The following is a 19,472-nucleotide window of genomic DNA, read 5'->3' on the forward strand; positions in this document are numbered from 1 at the left end:
TATATTTTTAGAACAGAAAAATGGATCACATTTTCCTTAAGAGAGGCTTTTAGTTCCTTTTGTCCATCATAAACCTGATTTAGATCTGTTTAGAATGCACAAGGGACGTTGATTTCGATTGATGTTGAATCAGGCCAAGCTGGGCTTCTGGGGAAATCCTTTAGAATGCCCCTCTTGACGTTTCCCCTCATCTTGGTGTATTTGCTTATGGGTGGACACTCATCTCTGACACGGCGATTGATGGCTGCCTAATAGATTTCCCATCCTCAGATGTCTTGTGACAGCTTGTGGTTTCACAGGATGACAGTCCATTGCTGTGATGTATCTATCAGAAGCTCCCTGCTGCACAAGGCGCTGTGGACTCTGTGGCTTTGACAGAGAGAGAAATAAGAAGAATGTAAGATGGTGCTTCACTTTCTCAGGGGGAGGCCAGAGTAATGGGGATGTTTCACAAAGTTTGTGCCTTTGTAGTTATGTTGTTTCCTGATGAAAAACCAGAAAGAATATTTGATTTTAGTGCAACCGAAGGTTTAGATGACAGTTGGTGGGCATTGTTTTCAGTGTCTAAGGTGTGAGAGAAATATTTATTTATTTAGAAATATTTATTTTACAAAATCATAATTGATTTTTATTTCCCTCTACAGTCAGCTTTTAAACAGAAAACTTCCTTTAGTCTTAATTTAGTCGATTTTTCTAACCTGTGATTTCTTGTTGTGTCACAGGAGCCACAGATGCATCCACTCCCTCTTCCTCCAGCTTTGTGAATGGAGCCACCAGCAAGAATCTGCCTGAGGTTCAGACGGTGGCACCCATGCCTGAGGACACCATGGAGAACATGAGGTCAGTCAGAGTCCCAGGATGTGTGTTGAGGTCTAAGACAGACAGCTGGGTAGAAATTCAGCTTGATGTTTATTTTGAAATGCGAAATATCACACCTTATGTAACTTTATGTGTAATTTTATGAAAATAAAGGCTGTGAGGATGGACTGGTCTGTTTTAAGCTTAGGGATGAACAATATAATTTATCTTTATTATTTGTATTTTTTTACTGATTATACATTGACCAATAATGAATATGTAATTGTCCATTATATATTCCGATATTTTTTATCTTTGTTTATTTGTTTGTTATATTTGTTATGTATTTTGATCAAATAACTACAGCCTGGGTGAGCATATGAAACTTAACACACACACACACACACACACACACACACACACACACACACATATATATATATATATATATATATATATATATATATACATATTATGTGATGTATTTTTGATTAAGAGACTTAATAATTCCTGTTGTATCCCTGCTAAATTTTAACCGAATTAATATTTACTACACGAACAAACAATGAACAGTACATTTAGTACAGTTTATATGCTATTAACCTTTGTTAATGTTGGTTAATAACAATAAAACTGTTCATTGTTAGTCCATGCTAGCTCAGGTCCATTAACTATGTTAATAGCTACAACTTTTCATTTTAGTAATGTATTAGTAAATGTTGGAATCAGCATTAACTAAGATTGATAAATGCTTTAGAATGCTTTAATTAACTAATGTAGTTAACTAATGTAACCAAATTCAAATTTATTGTAAAGTGTTATCCTCTTAGGGCCAGATTTACTAAACGGGGCAAATGATTTACTGACAAGGTGCACATTAAAGAACACAGACAGATTAATTAACATCTCATTTCCATAATGACCAGCGCAATCTACCAAGAGCTGCGCAAATAACCGCCTGCTTTAAGACAGGTTTTTTTTTGGCTGTTAAATAATGCCGCAAATACCAATGAAGTGACGACTGCAAATCTTAGTAAATCACGTTGAGTGATTCATTTACATACTCTCCTCCCATAAATTTACAGATCGAAACAGAATCTCTTACAAATGTATAGCTATTCAATAAGGTGAGTCACAAAAATATCTGTGTCTGTGCCTTTTCAGCATTAATTTCCCACTGTGTGTTTTTAGCAAATCCTAACAGTAGTTTTTATAGCCAAATGAGGGTGAATTTTATTTTATTTTTTTTAAAGTTTGTTACACTGGAAAGATGTTTTTGTGTGTGTGTGTGTTTTGATGGCTAAATAATTGACACATAATAGCGCAACTCATTAGCACTTATATATCAATCCCTCACACACACAGCTTCATTTGCATAAAATTAAACATAACGTCTACCTTCACAGAAGTTCGTATTTCCTGGCAGATTAGTTGTTAAATTAGTAATAATGCATTTAATTATTTATTGAATGCTAGTGTCTTATAATACTGTAGCCACCATTTAAAAATAGCAATAATATGAAATTATTATAGTGATTATTTGTTTGGAATAATTACACACTTTTAAATGTTTTTGCAAAGTCTCTAATGCTCACTAAGGCTGCGTGTATTTGATGAAATATAATTATTTTCTATGTTTAATATTTAAAAATGATGGCATAGGTGAATTTTCAGCAGCCGTTACTTCAGTCTTCAGTGGCACATGATCACTCAGAAATCAGTGTATATTATTAATATGATAAAAACACTTAAATGGCGTATTGCTTTATTTGAGTGTATGTGAGTTGGAAGTATTTATCCCTGCCACAAGAGGGGGTCAGAACTCAGCCTTGTTTTTTCATGTTTACAGACATTGTGTCTTTCCTTTGTTTAGGGCTATGGGCGGCAATCATTTTACTTTTTTATATTGTTGTGGTTGTGACAAACAAGACACCCCACACCTTACATATCACCTGTCCTCTCTCTCACTGGCCACCGCGGGTGTTTGAGCTGTCAGAGGGGGCTGCGCGAGCGCTAATGCAGAGAAATCAGTACGCGTAGGTGTTTTGGGGAGTGTATGGAAACCGTGCTGACCTTGGCTCCATCCTTTCACCCCGTCTAATGCTTTGTGACAGACATCTCACAGACACGCCACCGTCTGACTACACGGGAGAAAGGCTGTGTGTGCGCATGCAGCTCTCTTTCTCTTGTCCTCTCTGGGGGCCTCTACACCTCACACACACACACACACACACACACACTCTTTGTGGCTCCTCTGCTGTGCCAGGAATCGCAAATCAGTTGCCATGGCAGCGGTAACCGACAGCACTTACTGGGAGTGTGAAGTCAATGATGAAACTGTCTGGATGCAGAGGCTGTGATGCCTAACCCGCACTCCGAGAGACAAGAGATGGGTTTCGCTGTCGCTGCCTGCATGTGTCTCATTAGTTTTTCTTGTTTTTTATTTTTTTCCCCCCACTTATTTTCCACACTTACTTTCATGACTCACAATAGCCGTTAGTGTTGAATTTTTCACAATCAGCACACCAAAAGAGAAACGCAATATTTTCAAAGCTTGCGATCTAATTATCATCAGACTTGCAACCAAGACAAGCAAAGCTACAAAGCTACAATATCCCTAGGAGTTTGCCCAGTATCTCCGCTTTAAGATATTATTGTGGCAACCAAGCCCAAAAATACTGGATATCCTCATTTTTTTTAATGCTAATATAGTAAATATGGTTTGGACGGTTGCACTTTATTTTACAGTACGTGTACTAACATGTACTTATAGTGTACTTACAGTGTATTTATCTAAGAAAATTCTGGTAACACAAGGTAACTACAATGGGGTAGGGTTAGGTTTAGGGGTAGGTTCAGGGTAAGTACCTAGTTATTACATAGTTATTGTAATTACTATATATAAGTACACAGTATGTACATGAGGAACAGGACTGTAAAATAAAGTGCTACAGTACATGTACTTACAGTGTACTTATCAAAAGGTACTGGTAGTACATTGATTTAAGGTTAGGGGTGGGGGTTCAGCATCAGTGCCTAGTTATTATACAGTTATTTTGGTAACACTTTATTTTAAGGTTCCTTATTACACACATTACATGTACGTACTATTATAATTACAATTAATAACGCATAATTACATGCAAGTAACCCTAAGCCAAACCCTAATCCTAACCTTAACCATATAGGAAGTACATGTAGTTAATTAATATTACTCAGTACTTAAATGTATAACTACCCTGTAACAAGGACACATTAAAATAAAGTGTAACCATTAATTTAAATGTTATAATACTACAAAATATGTACACGTGGAACAGGACTGTAAAAAAGTGTCCTTGTTACAGTGTAATTATACATTTAAGTACTGAGTAATATTAATTAATTGACTTACTATATGGTTAGGGTTTGGTTTACTGTTATTATAATAGTAAGTACATGTAATATGTGTAACAAGGACACCTTAAAATAAAGTGTTACAAAAACGTGCTACCTATATGCTGGTACCACACTGGTAGCTACTTGTATTTTATGTGTGTAAAATTTACTTTGAATCAATATAAAAAATAATGGACTGTTTTTTTTTATTTTATTGCAAATTTCTAACAAAAAAGTATGAATACATACCGTTACAAACCTTTAGGCACATTTGACTGATTTTAGTCTTCATACCGGAATAACTTTTTGATTTAAAACCATTTTGATTGAAAATATAATAATTAAAAAAAAAAAAATCTAAGTGCTTAAATTCTTAAAATGAGTTTTGTAGACAAATATTAAATTGGGCCCTGAGATTTTGAAAATACCTCTGGAATACATTTCTGCATGGATTACTCATAAAATGAGGTCTGATCTTTCTTTCTTTCTTTCTTTCTTTCTTTCTTTCTTTCTTTCTTTCTTTCTTTCTTTCTTTTTAACTTTATTTAATACCGTATAAGTATTGTACTTTTTCACACTTTTAAAATTACAGTATAAAATGAACAGTAAAGTTTGGTCTTTTTGAGCTGTTTTGGTGTTTGTGTAAGGTTTCTTAGCTCAATTAATTTATCTTATCGTCACTAGCTCAGGCTGTACTGGAGCTGGCCAAAATTGGCCATTGCTTGTTTACTAGTGGGGTTGGACTCCTGTAGGGAACATGTAGTCCCCTTTTTTTCAGCGAGCTGACGTTGTACTTGTTTGTGTTTGTGTGTTTGTCGTCGGAGCCCAGGATGTTCAATCTGAAGTTATCTGCAGCTGGTTATTAGGCATTGTTTGGTGTATTAGTGTGCCGTATTACTGGTTACATTTTTTTTTCAGCTTCTATAATGCATTTACTTTGTCTACCCACAGTATCACCACTAAACTGGAGCGAGCTCTGGAGAAGGTGGCTCCGTTACTGAGGGAGATCTTTGTGGACTTTGCACCGTTCCTCTCTCGTACACTGCTGGGCAGTCATGGTCAGGAGTTGCTCATTGAAGGTACTGATGCTAAATTCTTCCCCCTCTCTCTCCATCTGTTTCTCTTTTGCACATACTTGTGTATTACATGGGCATGCTGGTACAGGAGAGTGTAGGTTGTAGCCATGCACAAGTTTGTTTTATAATGTTGTGTGCATACTGTCACAAACCTTTAGATATATTTAACTGATTTTATGCTTCTTGCATGAGTAATGTTCTTTTTAAATTGTATTGTGTGTATTTGGACATGTACTGTGTGTATATGTATGTATAGGCACACACAATTTTAAGATATATTAAATATTTATATTTGGTTGAAGAATAATGAAGTAATAAAGGATAAAGACTGGTAATTTTTATACCATAAAAGTCTGGTGTCAGTTAGATTTGATGAATACTTTAATTCAGCAAGGATGCATAAAATTGATCTAAAGTGACAGTGAAGACATTCATAATATTACAAAAGATTTCCATTCAAATACTGTTCTTCTGAACTTTCTATTCATCAATGAATCCTGACAAAAATCCATCAAAGTTTTGATACAAATATTAAACGTTGTTCCTGTTTTCAACACAGATAATTAGATGCACCATATGATTTTCCCAAATCGCCAAATCAGCGTATTAAAATAATTTCTCAAGGATTACGTGACACTGAAGACTGGAGGAATGCAGCAAATTCAGCTTTACATCACAGGAATAAAATACAGTTTAAAATATATTAAAACAGCAAACAATTATTTTAAAATGTAATAACTTTTCATAAAATTAATAAATGTTACCATATTTTGGATCAATTAAATGCAGCTTTGGTAAGCATAAAAGAACCCAAACCTTTGAAGATTATTTTTACTTACTGTTTTAATTGGTTGTGTTTGATCTGAGCTACGTTTTGGAGTATACTTCCCTTCTCTAGCTGGCTGTGATGGGCCACACACACATACTCACACACGCTTTCGCTCTCGCATTTCGGCTCACATGGCAAGGCAACCTCTCTTTGAATGGGAACCCATACTTCAGGCTCTGTTTTGTGGCTTTTTTACCTTTCAGCTTCAGTGCCAATTCATAGTGTACTGTACGTCCCCCTTACCGCTCAAAGCCAGTTTGTTCCGACTAATGAAGCCCCGCATTACGGCACGCTAGAAATATGTGTGTCTACACAGCACAGGCAGCCATTTCATGAGAGAAATACTCCGAAACAGATTCTGCCCTGGATTCAAGCTCTGGCTTTTATGAATTATAACAGCCAGTTTTCTGTCTTTAACTTTGTGGTCGTACTTAATCGTGTCCACATTAGGAAGCATCACAGTTTTGGTAGACTGCTGAAAACAGGAGTAAGGTGACAATTTCATGACCTTACTCGTCAGTGTTTTGCTCTCAGATGTTGTAGTTGAAGACTCTACCAGAAGGGGCGAACTAGACCTTGCTGAACCTGTCAAACCTTGACCCCATGGTTTTGTAAGATTTAATTTCACTAAACAAATTTGGGGTGATACTAGGGCATCGCTGTGAGGTTGCAAAAGTGTGCTGGGTGGTTTTTTAGCCTATTGCTATGTGGTTTGAAAGATGTTGTAGGTGGTTGCCAGAACCTAAACAAATTTAAAGGAACAGCTCAACTAAAAATGAAAACTGTGTCATTATTTAATGTTGTTCCAAACCTATTTGACTTTTTTTTTTCTGTGAAACATAAAATAAAATATTATATATAGCATGTAATATAAATATTCATTAACATTTATGCATTAGGAAATTATTTTATCCAAAGCTTAAAACTCATAATATAGTCTCAAAAAATCCATTGTTGCAATCGATTGTAAATATTAACAAATATACTGTACATAAATACATTTTTGTTACAATTTTGTTACTTATTTTAGTTACTTCATCATATTTTCTGGCCGTTGTATAATATATGTTTAAAATCAAAATATAACATATAGCATTAATAAATAATAATGTAATTGATCCCAAACATGTTTTATGAGTAGAAAATATTTATTTATTGTTCATTTAAAATAATTATATATATATATATATATATATATATATATATATATATATATATATATATATATATATATATATAAAATAAATATTTTTACATTCTATGTGTGTGTTAGTGTAACTTACCCAAGATGACTTTTTATTTGCCCCAAATGTTTTTAAAACTAGAAATACATTTACATGCTCAATGAAATACATTTTGTAATATATTTGATATATTGATTACATTTAAATACAGCCAGGAATATATTTTACTGTATTGGTTGCAGTACAAGTCAATGGGTCCACTGATATTTGAAACCCTGGGTTCTTTAAAATGTATTTTGTGTTCTGCAGGTTTGCAGTGACATGAGGGTGAATTAATAATGCGTATCTGTAGTATTCTTCTTTTTGGATGAACTATCCCTTTAGGGCATCCTCTGACTAACCAATTCTCATGCTATCGAACTTGAAATGCCATCGACCGTGCTTGTGCATTGCCATTGCTTTTGCGATCCTCCCCAAATGAACCCCAATCCAGAACGCATAACGGCGACTTCCTCATAGATGACTCTTTACCCCCACATTCATTTGTCCAGTATGTTAACACCATCCCATGACCAGAAGAAATTATGTCTGTTTTCCCAATTCCTTCCTTTCCTCTCTTCCTCAACCTCTCACAGCTAAAATACTGTTCGCTCGGCGCAAAGGCGCCCTATTTACCCATAATTACCCTTCATCCATCACTCGACCCGGCACTAGGGGTCAAGCCCCTGCCCGGTCTCCCTCCAGACACTCGTTCACTGGGGGCAATTATGCCCCGCTCGCCCTCAAACAGCCTCTCGACACTTGGAGTTTGAGTGCGAGGCCCCTGGGCGGAACACTGCACTTCTTGTGAGAGCTGAGTGCTGCTTCGGCCCTCTGACAATGTCACATTCACACCAGTGAGGCTCAACTGGAAAGTGCGGTGACTTGCTGTTTAAATAGAATGCATTTAGTTTGTCCAGCAGCATGATCCAGAGGTCAGGCCTGCCACCTGACTGAAGAGAGGATCCCCGGTGGGGAATCGATGTGTTTACGGCCTCATCTCACCCTCATAAATGAGACCGAGAGATTGTTGGGACTTGAACTCTTGGCCTCTGAAATATTACGGTCATAACTTCACGGACTGAATGGTTTAGGAGCGATCACTCATGGTGAAAGGATGTTTAAGTGGGTAACGAGACAAGTGGTGCCCTCAGTGAGCTGAATGTAAAGCTCAATTCATAGGACCGTTTTACCACAGATTGCATGTATACAGATTTATTTATCGGGATTAACTATTACTATTTTGATATGAAATTAAGTGCTTGCGAAATGATCTGCCACAATTCTGGGATGGTTGCCAGGGCATAGATATGAGGTTGCTAAGGTGTTCAGAGTGATTTTTATAATGAGACTAGCGTACAGTATTTGATGGTGGTTGGTGATGGAATGTTAGCTAACAGTAAACCGCTGCTTGGGTATAAACTTTTAATCACATGTGATGTGACGTGTAGCCAAGAATAGTGTCCCATACATATAACTTTCTTACACTCTACTGGCTTTATTTGCACGTCTCATAAGTGTGTCTTCTTCTATTGAATTGCATCTTGGAGGGCTGGATTGCAATCTTGTGCTACAGCGCTACACTGGTCAAAAAACGTTAATGTATGCGCATCGCAGAACGAATTATAATTTCACTAGATAAGACCCTTATATGGTGAAAAATGCTGGAATGTTTTCCTCAAAAACCTTAATTTCTTTTCGACTGAAGAAAGAAAGACACGAACATCTTGTGTGATGTGAGCGAGTAAATTATGATGAACTAGTCTATGCCGAACTAGTTTCATGGCAAAGTTGAATTCTTAGGGTTAGGTGTTTGTTCCAAAGCCTAACCATTAATATGGGAATTAATAATAACAATGATGTAATAATAAATACTCTTCCATTACTTCCACTGTGTCTTTTTACACCACATTCATACTGAACTCTCTCTCTCTTTCTTTCTCTCTGTCTGTCCCCCTCATCTTTCTCTCATTAGAGTCCTGTCTCTCTGACTATACTGGCTTATGCAAACAAGGACATCAGCTATGTGCTGTGTTTGTATGTTAATGCAGGTGTGCGTATGTGAGTGTGTGTGTGTGTGTGTGTGTTTGAGAGAGAAAGTTTGTCTTATATGTCTGGCAATAATTGCACATGTCATTTACAATTACCTTGTTTATCAGTGAGGTTAACCAACTGTCCTTTATATTCAATGAACAACAGGCTTTTCATTTAAAACGGCATATTTTACTGAAATATCATCTGATTTCAAGAGAGTGGTGCCTGTATGAGGTAAAAAAGATGTGCCTATATTCACGTCTGTATTAAAATTCCTGCCCTCACATTTTTGGAAGATATGCTATTCTGTCTGTATCAGTGGCGTCCTTATTCTAGCAAGGTTTGGGAAGTATGCAAGGTAGACCATGGCCTTGGCTTTTGATCTCACACTGGCATGCAGCAGATGACCTCTGACCTCTCAAGAGACCTTATTAGTGACCCCGCGAGCTGTTAGCTATAACACATTGACGACAAGAGACATTCAGTCTCAACTTCAAAACATAACTCATCAGAACTGGCCTGAATGATTGCGTGACATTAAATGGTTGCATTTTGAGACCATTCAGTACACTTTTCTGATGCCACATGGACGGGCTCATATGGACGGTTTGTTTTGCTTTTGTGTGTGTTTATGAATATGGTGGAGAAGAATGATTCATTTCTGCCTTCTTTCTTCTTTCTAGGTCTGGTGTGCATGAAGTCGAGCACCTCGGTAGTGGAGCTAGTTATGCTGTTGTGCTCTCAGGTAAGTTTTCTCTTTTTTTAAGTTTTCTTTATCATTCTAATGTTGTTTCCAGCTGGATGACACATTGTCTATTGTTAATAGTCACAATGAGCTGCTTAAATATTTGTCTGGAAGACAGAAAGCAATACACAAACCTGACTTTGCTCATTAACACCTTCATTTCTCAAAGCCAACCTCAAGTGAAGTATGTAAATCCAGACTCGGCCTTTGATAATAAAAGGATAGTTTACCCAAAAATGATATTATCCACTCAAGCCATCCTAGGTGAACTGTATATGGCTTTGTTCTTTCAGATGAATACAGCTGAAGTTATATTAAAATAGGTCCTGGCTCTTCATAATGACAGCTTTATATAGATTTTGTGAAGCTGAAAAAGTGCATCCATACATCATAAAAAGTGCTCCACAGAGCTCCAGGGGTTAATAAAGGCCTCCTGAAGCAAATCAATGCATTTTTGTAAGTAAATATCCTATAGTATCTCCTATAAAATATAATATAGTAAATAATGGGTTAATTTAAATTTTTGGGTTCATTTTCCCTTTAAGTATACTAGTTATACATTTATTTAAGTTATAAATAAAGTTTTATTGTGAGTATCATATTTGATACATATTTTAAGAGGAGAAACCAACAGGTTTTATTCAGAGATGACAAATATAGAATTGGGTGCATGTCAGACTTTATGGCAAGTTGAAATTTGAATAGTTTGTAGTGTAAATCAGTGAGAGGATATGTAAATTAAAAAGGCATATAATATCAGCTGTAACTCTATATCTCTCAATAGTACTGTATGTTTTAGTTATATTATATTGACATGCTTTGTTTTATGGTCAAAACTATTTTTTATTGAGGGGGAAAACATACAATAATGATTAAAAGCTCTAAAGCCTGAAGCATCATATTTGGTACTCCTATTTGAACATTAATTTGATAAGAAATTATGAATATTATAAATTATGAATCAAGTAAACGTCCAGTAAGTCTTCATTTTTAAAAAATGTTCACAATATGAACGTTTTTCTTACATTTATAAAAATCGTTAAAGATGTTCTTATTCAAAAATATGAATTATCGATCAGAAGTCAGAAGGAATGTTCATTAGTAGATTGTGTATGAAATCTTTTTCAGCAATTTAGAGGCCTAATACAAATGAATTATTCCTACCTTTTCCCACATTTTCCTCCTTGGACTGAAAGTAGTGGAACCCCAGCTCATGTAAACACAGCGCAGTCGTCTTCCCTTTAAATCCCATTGACATATTACAGCTCGCTGACCTTCGGAGTCCCTTGTTAAGCCTTCCCTTTCAAAGGGGTCAGGGTCCCGATGTTGTAGTCAGAGCGGGAGATATTTAACATACCTTCTGTCAGCCCATCACTCTTGCGCCGGGAGTCCATAAGGAAGCCATTACCTCAGCATCTCTTGCTCAGAATCCAGCCAGTCGGAGAGCTCGGCGGGGCGGGAGCTTTTAGTCGTTGAATAGCACCTCTGACTTTATGAAGTCCATACCGCTAACCTCCCGACTCCAGAGTCGATCTGTACATTTGCTCTTAGTTTGTCCTGACAAAGGTGGCGTCCTCTAGACGCTGTGGCGCTCAGGATGCATCCTGCTGTTCTGCTCTTCTCCTTTAGAAGATTTCAGACCTCCTTTACTTGGTTGCATTGAAAGTTTGGATTTATTTTTTGCTCGTATCTGTTTTATGCTATCTGCCCGCTTTGTTGCCACTTGGATTTATTGCCGAGTGAAGCACCACATTGAGACTCAAGCTCCTGGTTTTCTCTTCCCCCGCCCCTGTTAGACATATAATGTTACCAGAGCTCCAAGAGCTTTTGCCATTAGAAGCTCCCAGGGTAAAAACAGCCTGATATATCGATTGCCCAAAGAGGGGATGAAACCAGAGCCTGGGCCCAAAACGGCTTTCAGACGGCTTCATAACTGGCTCCCTGTAGGATCTGATTTAGAACATGTTGCCCAAACCAGAGGGCTTGAAAAACAAAAGGCTTGATTCTTTAGATGAGCGGGTGAGTGAGAGATGAAGGAAAAGAGAATTAGAAGAAAGGAAAGGAGGCTAGGTAAGGTTTTTTTTATGTTTTTGGAATAACTCTCTTATGCTCATCCTAGGCTGCATTTATTAGATCAAAAATACAGTAAAAACCTGCAATATTGTGAAATAACTGTTTTCTAACTTAATATATTGTTAAATGTAATTTATTCCTAAGGATGGGAAAGCTTAATTTTATGCAGTTGTGATTTTTTATATTTGTTTATTTGTTTATTTATTTATTTACAGTTCAAAAGAATGAATTTATTCGAAGTAGACATTTATTTTGTAACAAACATTACTCAATAAACATTTTTTATTATTATAATTGATGTTGAATAGAGTTGTGTGGCTTAATTTGTTTATTTTTTTGGATAATTTTTTTTATCTTGAGAATTATTTGATTAATAGAAACAGAATTAATTTGAGTTTGAAATTTATTTTGTAACAAAGTTCAAAAAAGGTAGTTTTTTTTTATAAAAAAAAATGTATTACTGTTGAATACAGTTCTTAATATAATTTCCCCCAGAATTCTTTGATGAATGGAAAGTGCGAAAAAAAAAACACTTATTTGAAATATATATATTTTTTTGACAATTTAAATGTCATTACTGTAACTTTTGATCAATTTAATGAAGCCTCGCTGAATAAAATGTTTAATTAATTTATAATTTAATGCATTCTATGTATTCTACCCCCAACCACCATAAAATAATAAAATGCCCATGCCACTTGTGTCCTATATTTTCTATTTTCTAAAGTCATACAATAGCTTTGTGTGAGGAATCGACTCAAATCTTTATTCATTGCTTTCACAATTTACTTTCATAGTATAGAAAACAGCCGTTTGAACATGTAAACTCATGAGGGTGAGAAAATGCTTGCATTTTTATTAACTATCTCTTTAATAAATGCTTGGCGCACATCTGAACACACCGCACATCCCACAATTCATGTCGCGGCAGGAGACGTCCTTGCTGCGAGTCCAACAACCTCAAGCCTTTCCCCTTTTCATCTCAACACTAATGCACCCAGACAGCGGGAAGTTCACTGCTCGCGACCTTCGACCCGCTCTGTTTCGCGAACTGTCGCTTTTATGAATAAATTAGCGATAATCATCATGCACTTTTTTATTTATGCCTCCTAATCACTGTTATTCATCTACGGCCGTCGACAGCCAGTGTCTCTATCCAGTCAAGTGGCAGCGGGTGCCGCAGAGGTCAGCCGGGTCTGTTTCGTGTAGCAGCTTAAACATACATAAAGAATCTAGCGTGGAGCCGGAGAGATTTACCGATGGACGGCCTCCAGATGTCGGGAGCAGCGCTGAGCAGATAAAAGCAAAGTGCTCCCTCTGTCTCTTGACAGGTTGGATTGAGATGCTGCAAATTCTCAAGAGCCATTAAAGTTTGTGGGTTACAAAGCTGGGGGAGGGAAAAAAAAAACTGGCTGGATGAGGTGCACAGCTCAAGCGCGAGTGCCACAACTACAGTTTTTTTCCTCCCAAGGTTTTTTTTTGGTGCACATTTTTGGCTAATGACTGCGTTCTCAGCTGAGTACATTTTGGCAGGCAGTTTTGACAGGAGTGTTTGACAGCTGTGACTGGAATTTCGAGGCGGAGGTTAAAAGATGGTTGGAGTTTGAGTGAAATTAAGTTCTTGGCTTTGAAAAAGTATGTACTCAAGTTTTCAGTGAAGCAAGGAGGTGACTTGTCAGACAGTGCAATCGTAATCACGAGAGATAAGAGAACCGATTGGCTTGTGTACAAAAAGGGGATTTGTTCATACTTTTATCCTGTTACATGAATAAAGAAAAGACATAAACAATGCAAGTAGAAATATGCGAAAAGATCATAAAGTCGGGATCAAATATAAAGGTCAAAGGTGAAATACTCATTTAGTGAGTGGTAAAACAGATATGATGAAATATAAAGGTGATATATGACTACAAACACCTATCAACTGTAATATATATATATGTGTGTATATGTGTGTGTGTGTGTGTGTAAATCTGAAAATTATTTACTATGCAATGAATTAGACTATTTATTTCTTGAATAACAATAAATTAATTAACAATTAATTAATAACTATTATTATAGTAGTACTTTCTATTTAAGGAACATGATATATTTATTTTTTTGCTTTTATTTAATGTGTAATTATTTATTATTACTTTTATTTTTTATTTATTATTAATTGAAATAATATTATATGTAATAATTAATATATTTATTTTATAATATATGTATTTATATACATGTATAAATAATTAATTGTTAATAATTAATAATTAAATAAGAATTATTTCTTTCTATAGTCAGAATAACTTTTAATAATTAAAAGATAATTAATAACTTTATTATTATTACAGTAGTACTTTCTATTTAAGTAACACTTTAATGTATTCATTTTTTGTGTATTTTTATGTAATATGTATTATTATTATTATTTATGATTACTTATTTATTTAATATTTATATTCTTTATTTGTTTATTATTATTTTTATGTTCTATTTAGTTGACATTTTAACTATTTATTGACTACATTAATTATTTACTATTACTTTCATTCATTCATGTTCCATATATAATTATTTTGGTGTTGTTGTTTTGTTTATACATTTATTTACCTTTTTGTTGTGTTTTCCAACTATTTTTCTCTTTTCCATGGGCCCCCTTGCGGCCCCTTAGGGCTCCCCAGACCGCAGTTTGAAAACCCCTGTGCTAAAATACAAGATAAACTCTCTGCATCAGCTCAGTGTGTCAGCTTGCCCCAGCATAAGTCTCTCGCTGGAGATGGCAGGCCGGAAGTGATCTTCTCTTTTACATAAGGGATCACATTACCTTCCTTTTGGAGGTACATGTCATCGCTAATGCATATCACATGGACGGCATACTCGTCTGAGCCCCCAAAATCCCCTCACAATCACACTCACCTCCCACTGGGGACCCTCAATCTCCAGCATGAAGAGAAAGAGAAGAAGAAAAAGAAGTGTGTTACAGTGCTAGTGCAAAGGCTACTTGAGAAGAGACAGCGGACTGGGACTTGGCTCGGGTCTTGGCTGATGTCATTTTCTTTTGGCAGGCCAGTGTGCCCCACATCTGCATCTATTTCCTTATTTATTTTTGTCACGTGGGTGCTGCTCTACTTGAGTGGAGGCTAGTGAAGAAGCACTGAGCTGAGGCAGCCGATCCCAGTCGACGAGCCGCCTGACTGCTGAGAAGATAATGAATGGTGGAGGAGAAATAGAGAGAGGGAGGCATATTGGGTCAGTTACAACATTTGGATACCAGATGCGCCTCAGTGTTGCCTCTTTCTGGCTCAGTGAGGGGTAGTGAGGATGCTCACCAGTGTGTGTGATTTTTTTATTATCCCCCCACCCCTCAAACTATGATATTTTTTAATAGTCTATATCAGTTTTCCTATGTTCTTTTTCTCTTTGAATGAAGTGTGATGGGGTTCAATGGACAAAAACAGTTCTTCAAAGTATCCAAATATCTTATTTTGTGTTCCACAGAAGAAAATAATGACTTTTTTTTTTTTTTTCATTTCTAAGAAAACTATCCCTTACAGCCATATTGTAAAATACATGAATTTCTGTGCATTAAATAACCAAATTGATTTTTTTTATGTGTTTCATGACCAATATTTATTTTGCAAAAAGAGCTTCAAATTAGAATCTGAAAGCTGAGGGTCAGTAGGATTTGATTTTGTTGTTGCTTGTTTTTGAAATTGATCCAAAGTGACTTAACAATTTACAATGTAAAAAATGAAATAAAATAAAAATAAAAATCAGTATGATCAGTATGATGCTGTTCTTTTAAGCTTTCTCTTCATCAAAGATTATAAAAAAAAAAAGAAAAATGTTCTTAACATTGTGTAACATGGACTCAGAGATGTTCGGATCCATATGCAGTGGTTTAATAAAGAGAAGGCAGACAGGCAGTAATCAGAGCACAGCGTCAAGTATTTCAGGGATATCCAGAATCAGTAACAAGCAGAGGTCGAGGCAGGCAGCAGAGAATCACAGTCGGTATAAACAATCCAAGATCAGACACGGAAGGAACAAACACAGGGAAACCGCCCGAAAATGCCAGACAGAACTAAACAAGACTTCGCACTATAGGAGAGTCCAAACACAGTTTATATAGGGGAGTGGTAATGGGGAACACCTGGTGGTGATTAGCCCTAAGCATGGGATTATGGGAAATGGAGTTGGGAATGGAAATGCAACATGCCAGAGTCTTGAGTGGAGTGCCCTGTATAGGAGTTCATAGGCACTCCAGCTGATGATTGTGACACATTGATAATAATGAGATCTTTCAAGAGCACCAAATTATCATTAATTTGGTGTTATGTCATGTTATTTAAAGAGTGCGTTAATAATATGCGCCTATAGGTGGGTCCACAAGGCACGTACACTCTGCTCATTACACAGACACAGGAATGCGCAGCAGCATAGAAATATGCCAAATACAAAAAAAAAAAAAAAAATTATAATTAAAAAAGATTATAATTGTGTTGGCTACATAAATATACATTCGCCTACATGTCATAATAGATAGTAATGTATAGGCATGTATCAGAATTAGGCTATACATTGGCTCGCATGCGAGCAGCTCCGTTTCTTCTTTGGAATCATGTTCAGTCTTTGCTCTTGCAAATTTTGCTGTGAAAATAGCAAATCCGCCATGGTGCGAGCACAACTAGCTCTTAAAGGAAATGGGAGATGAGAATCTCATTGGTTTATTGAACATTATGCACAAAACACACCCATTACTCATCAAGAGAATAGGGAAAACCATTTTTCCTATCGTTAAACTAGCAAAAGTGGATTCGGACACACCCTGAGTGCACCTGCGCTTTAAACAATGCGCTTAGATCGTAAATATAGGCCCCATTTGTTCTGAGGGCATCGTTCACATCTATCCCGAGCAGCTTTTCTCTCACTCTGAATCCCTCACCATGGGACAGGGGAATATTTTTGAGGACCACTTCTTGCAAATACCCTCTTTCCTTTTGAACTTCAACCTATGCTCTTCCTCCTTAACTTGTACTCTAGAGAGCAAACAGGAGAACAGAGGAGAATTTCCCATAGTGAGAAGCACGACTGCTTTTTAATCATCTCCAGCCCTGCGCGGTGTGTGTGAGAGACAGCGGAGGAAGGAGAGCCCGGGAAACGGGGAGAGGGAGGGCGTGAGACGTTCCCTAAGGCCTCAAAAGCGCTGGAGGCGAGGCGAGAGGGCCGGTCTCTAGATGGATGTCTTTGGTGATCTGTCACTGGGTGCTCAAAGGGAGGAAATGGCTGTGTTTAAGGGGCAAGAAGATACAGTTTCATTCAGCAATTACATCTCTCCTGTGTTTACAGATCTTTGTGCAGAGGAAGAGAAGATGCTTGCGCACGCACAGGGCCGAGTTCCAGGCTTTTTATGGCTTTGGCTCGTGATAGCATAGACTGGATGTGACCTCAAAGCCATCTTTGCTTTCTCAAATACATAGCAATCGGATTTGCTGTGATCACTATGACTAGATGTTTTATTTATGCTTAACATGAGCACTTAGGAGAGAAATGTTTTGGTGTGCAAATACTTTTGCCACTGGTTTTATTTTTATTTATTGGTTCACAGATGTTCAATTTTCAAATCTTGTTGTCATGCATATTTGTGTCTTAAATTCACAAAATTAAATCATATTTTACACTTTTTACATAAAATACAGTGTGATTGGAAACGGACATAGTTATTATGGTTATTATAGTTATCTGAAATTAAATGTAAAATAAAAAATATTAATAATAATTATGTGAAATATAATAAATATAACCTGAAATAAAATATAAAAAATCATTACAATTAAAATAGCACTGCTGCATAATATGAGATGTTAAAATAAATAACTATTTAAAATAAAATTAAATAAAAATTAATTTAACAGTAAATATTAAGTACATGTTAAATAACATATTAATTACATTTTACATTTACATTTGAGAAATATAATGGCTAATATTTTTATCATGGATTATTCCATTTTAAGATCAAATGCCTGGGTACTGTAAAACGTTTCCAAGTTGTTTTAAATGTGACCTTGTATGTGACAAAAAAGGTTTCAGAATTACTTAAATCAACAACAAAACAACAACAACACTTAGATATTCTTTTGGATATACTTTTTCTCCTGTTGCACAAGCAATGAAAAATGACCGCAGTACACATATCAAATGTTTGTTTCTTTCAGGAGTGGCAGAACTCTATCCAGAAGAACGCTGGCCTGGCTTTCATTGAGCTTATCAATGAGGGAAGGTAAAGTCTCACGTCTGCTCCTCAAACACCATTACTAGCTCACACACCACTGTAGCTAATGTCACTTTAAACTGGTTATCTTCCACTGGTGTGTTTGGCTGTGGGGTTACCATGGCATCTCTGAGGCAGAATAGAGAACGGAGGGAACCAGATTAGCCTCTAAGCCTCTCGTCCCGCTAGTTTGGCTACAGTCTGTGTGTGTTTTTTCTGTGGAAGTGGTTGACCAGAGTGGAAAATGTGCTGAGATAAGTGTGTTGAGAGAGAGCGGCTGTATAAAACCTGCTGATGTACTTCCTGTCCACAATGTGTACATCATTTTACTCTTTATACATATCCAGCATGCTGTTTTATTTGTTAGGTGTACCTTTCTATCTCAGAAAAGATTGTGTTTGTGTGCGTGTGTGTCTTGTGTCCATGTGTTTTTTTTTTTTCAGGTTTAGGCTCCAGGTTTAGATCCAGGGTGGCTCAGCCTGTACACCCATCTGCTGAGCCATCTGTGTGTGTGTGTGTGTGCGCACACACACACACACACACACACACACACACACACAAACACATTTTGACAATAAGCCTGAGTCAGCAGAGATAGTCGCTGTCCAGGGTGCTGGTACATCAGTCATTCACCACTCACCTGTCTGTCTATCTGTCTCTCTGTCTGTTTGTATGAGTGACCCTCATTCCAAATCCTGCCTCAGTGGTTCACTGAAAGCATTTTCCCATTCATTTTATTAATGGGGATTAAATTAAGTGATAAAAATATGTATTTTTAAATGTTTTATGAGAGTGGATAGCTGCTTCTAGCAACAGTGCCTTTATTTATTAATGAAACTAAGGACAATCTCTTTTCACCAGAAATACCAAAATTCCAAAAGTTAAAAAAATTATTCCAAAAGTTTTTATTTTATTTTTTTTATTAATACATTTTTCAGCAGGTTTGATCAAAACTGAAGGGTTTACATTGTTAAGAAAAAACAAATAACAAAAGTTACTTGAGTGCCAAATCAGCATATAACAATGATTTCTGGAGGATAATGTGATACTGAAGACT

General features: G+C 36.4%; 1 protein-coding gene and 1 long non-coding RNA gene across 8 annotated transcripts in view; one reads left to right on the forward strand and one right to left on the reverse strand.

Annotated features, from left to right (window-relative positions):
• The window catches only part of LOC127972725 (neurobeachin-like), a 247,688-nt gene that overhangs the window by 123,050 nt on the left and 105,166 nt on the right, over nucleotides 1-19,472 (forward strand). For all 7 annotated transcript variants that reach the window (XM_052576455.1, XM_052576457.1, XM_052576458.1 and 4 more), the window contains exons 31-34: nucleotides 723-840; nucleotides 5,128-5,255; nucleotides 10,022-10,083; nucleotides 18,360-18,424. In XM_052576455.1, the coding sequence (XP_052432415.1) occupies nucleotides 723-840; nucleotides 5,128-5,255; nucleotides 10,022-10,083; nucleotides 18,360-18,424 (373 nt within the window). The remainder of the gene's footprint in view (nucleotides 1-722; nucleotides 841-5,127; nucleotides 5,256-10,021; nucleotides 10,084-18,359; nucleotides 18,425-19,472) is intronic.
• LOC127972735 (uncharacterized) lies at nucleotides 390-11,567 on the reverse strand. The gene is made up of 3 exons (XR_008157148.1): nucleotides 11,248-11,567; nucleotides 699-815; nucleotides 390-483 (listed from the first exon to the last, which is right to left on the reverse strand). It is a non-coding gene; the product is annotated as an uncharacterized LOC127972735 (long non-coding RNA).

This window comes from Carassius gibelio, chromosome B15 (assembly GCF_023724105.1).
Source record: "Carassius gibelio isolate Cgi1373 ecotype wild population from Czech Republic chromosome B15, carGib1.2-hapl.c, whole genome shotgun sequence".
NCBI lineage: Eukaryota > Metazoa > Chordata > Actinopteri > Cypriniformes > Cyprinidae > Carassius > Carassius gibelio.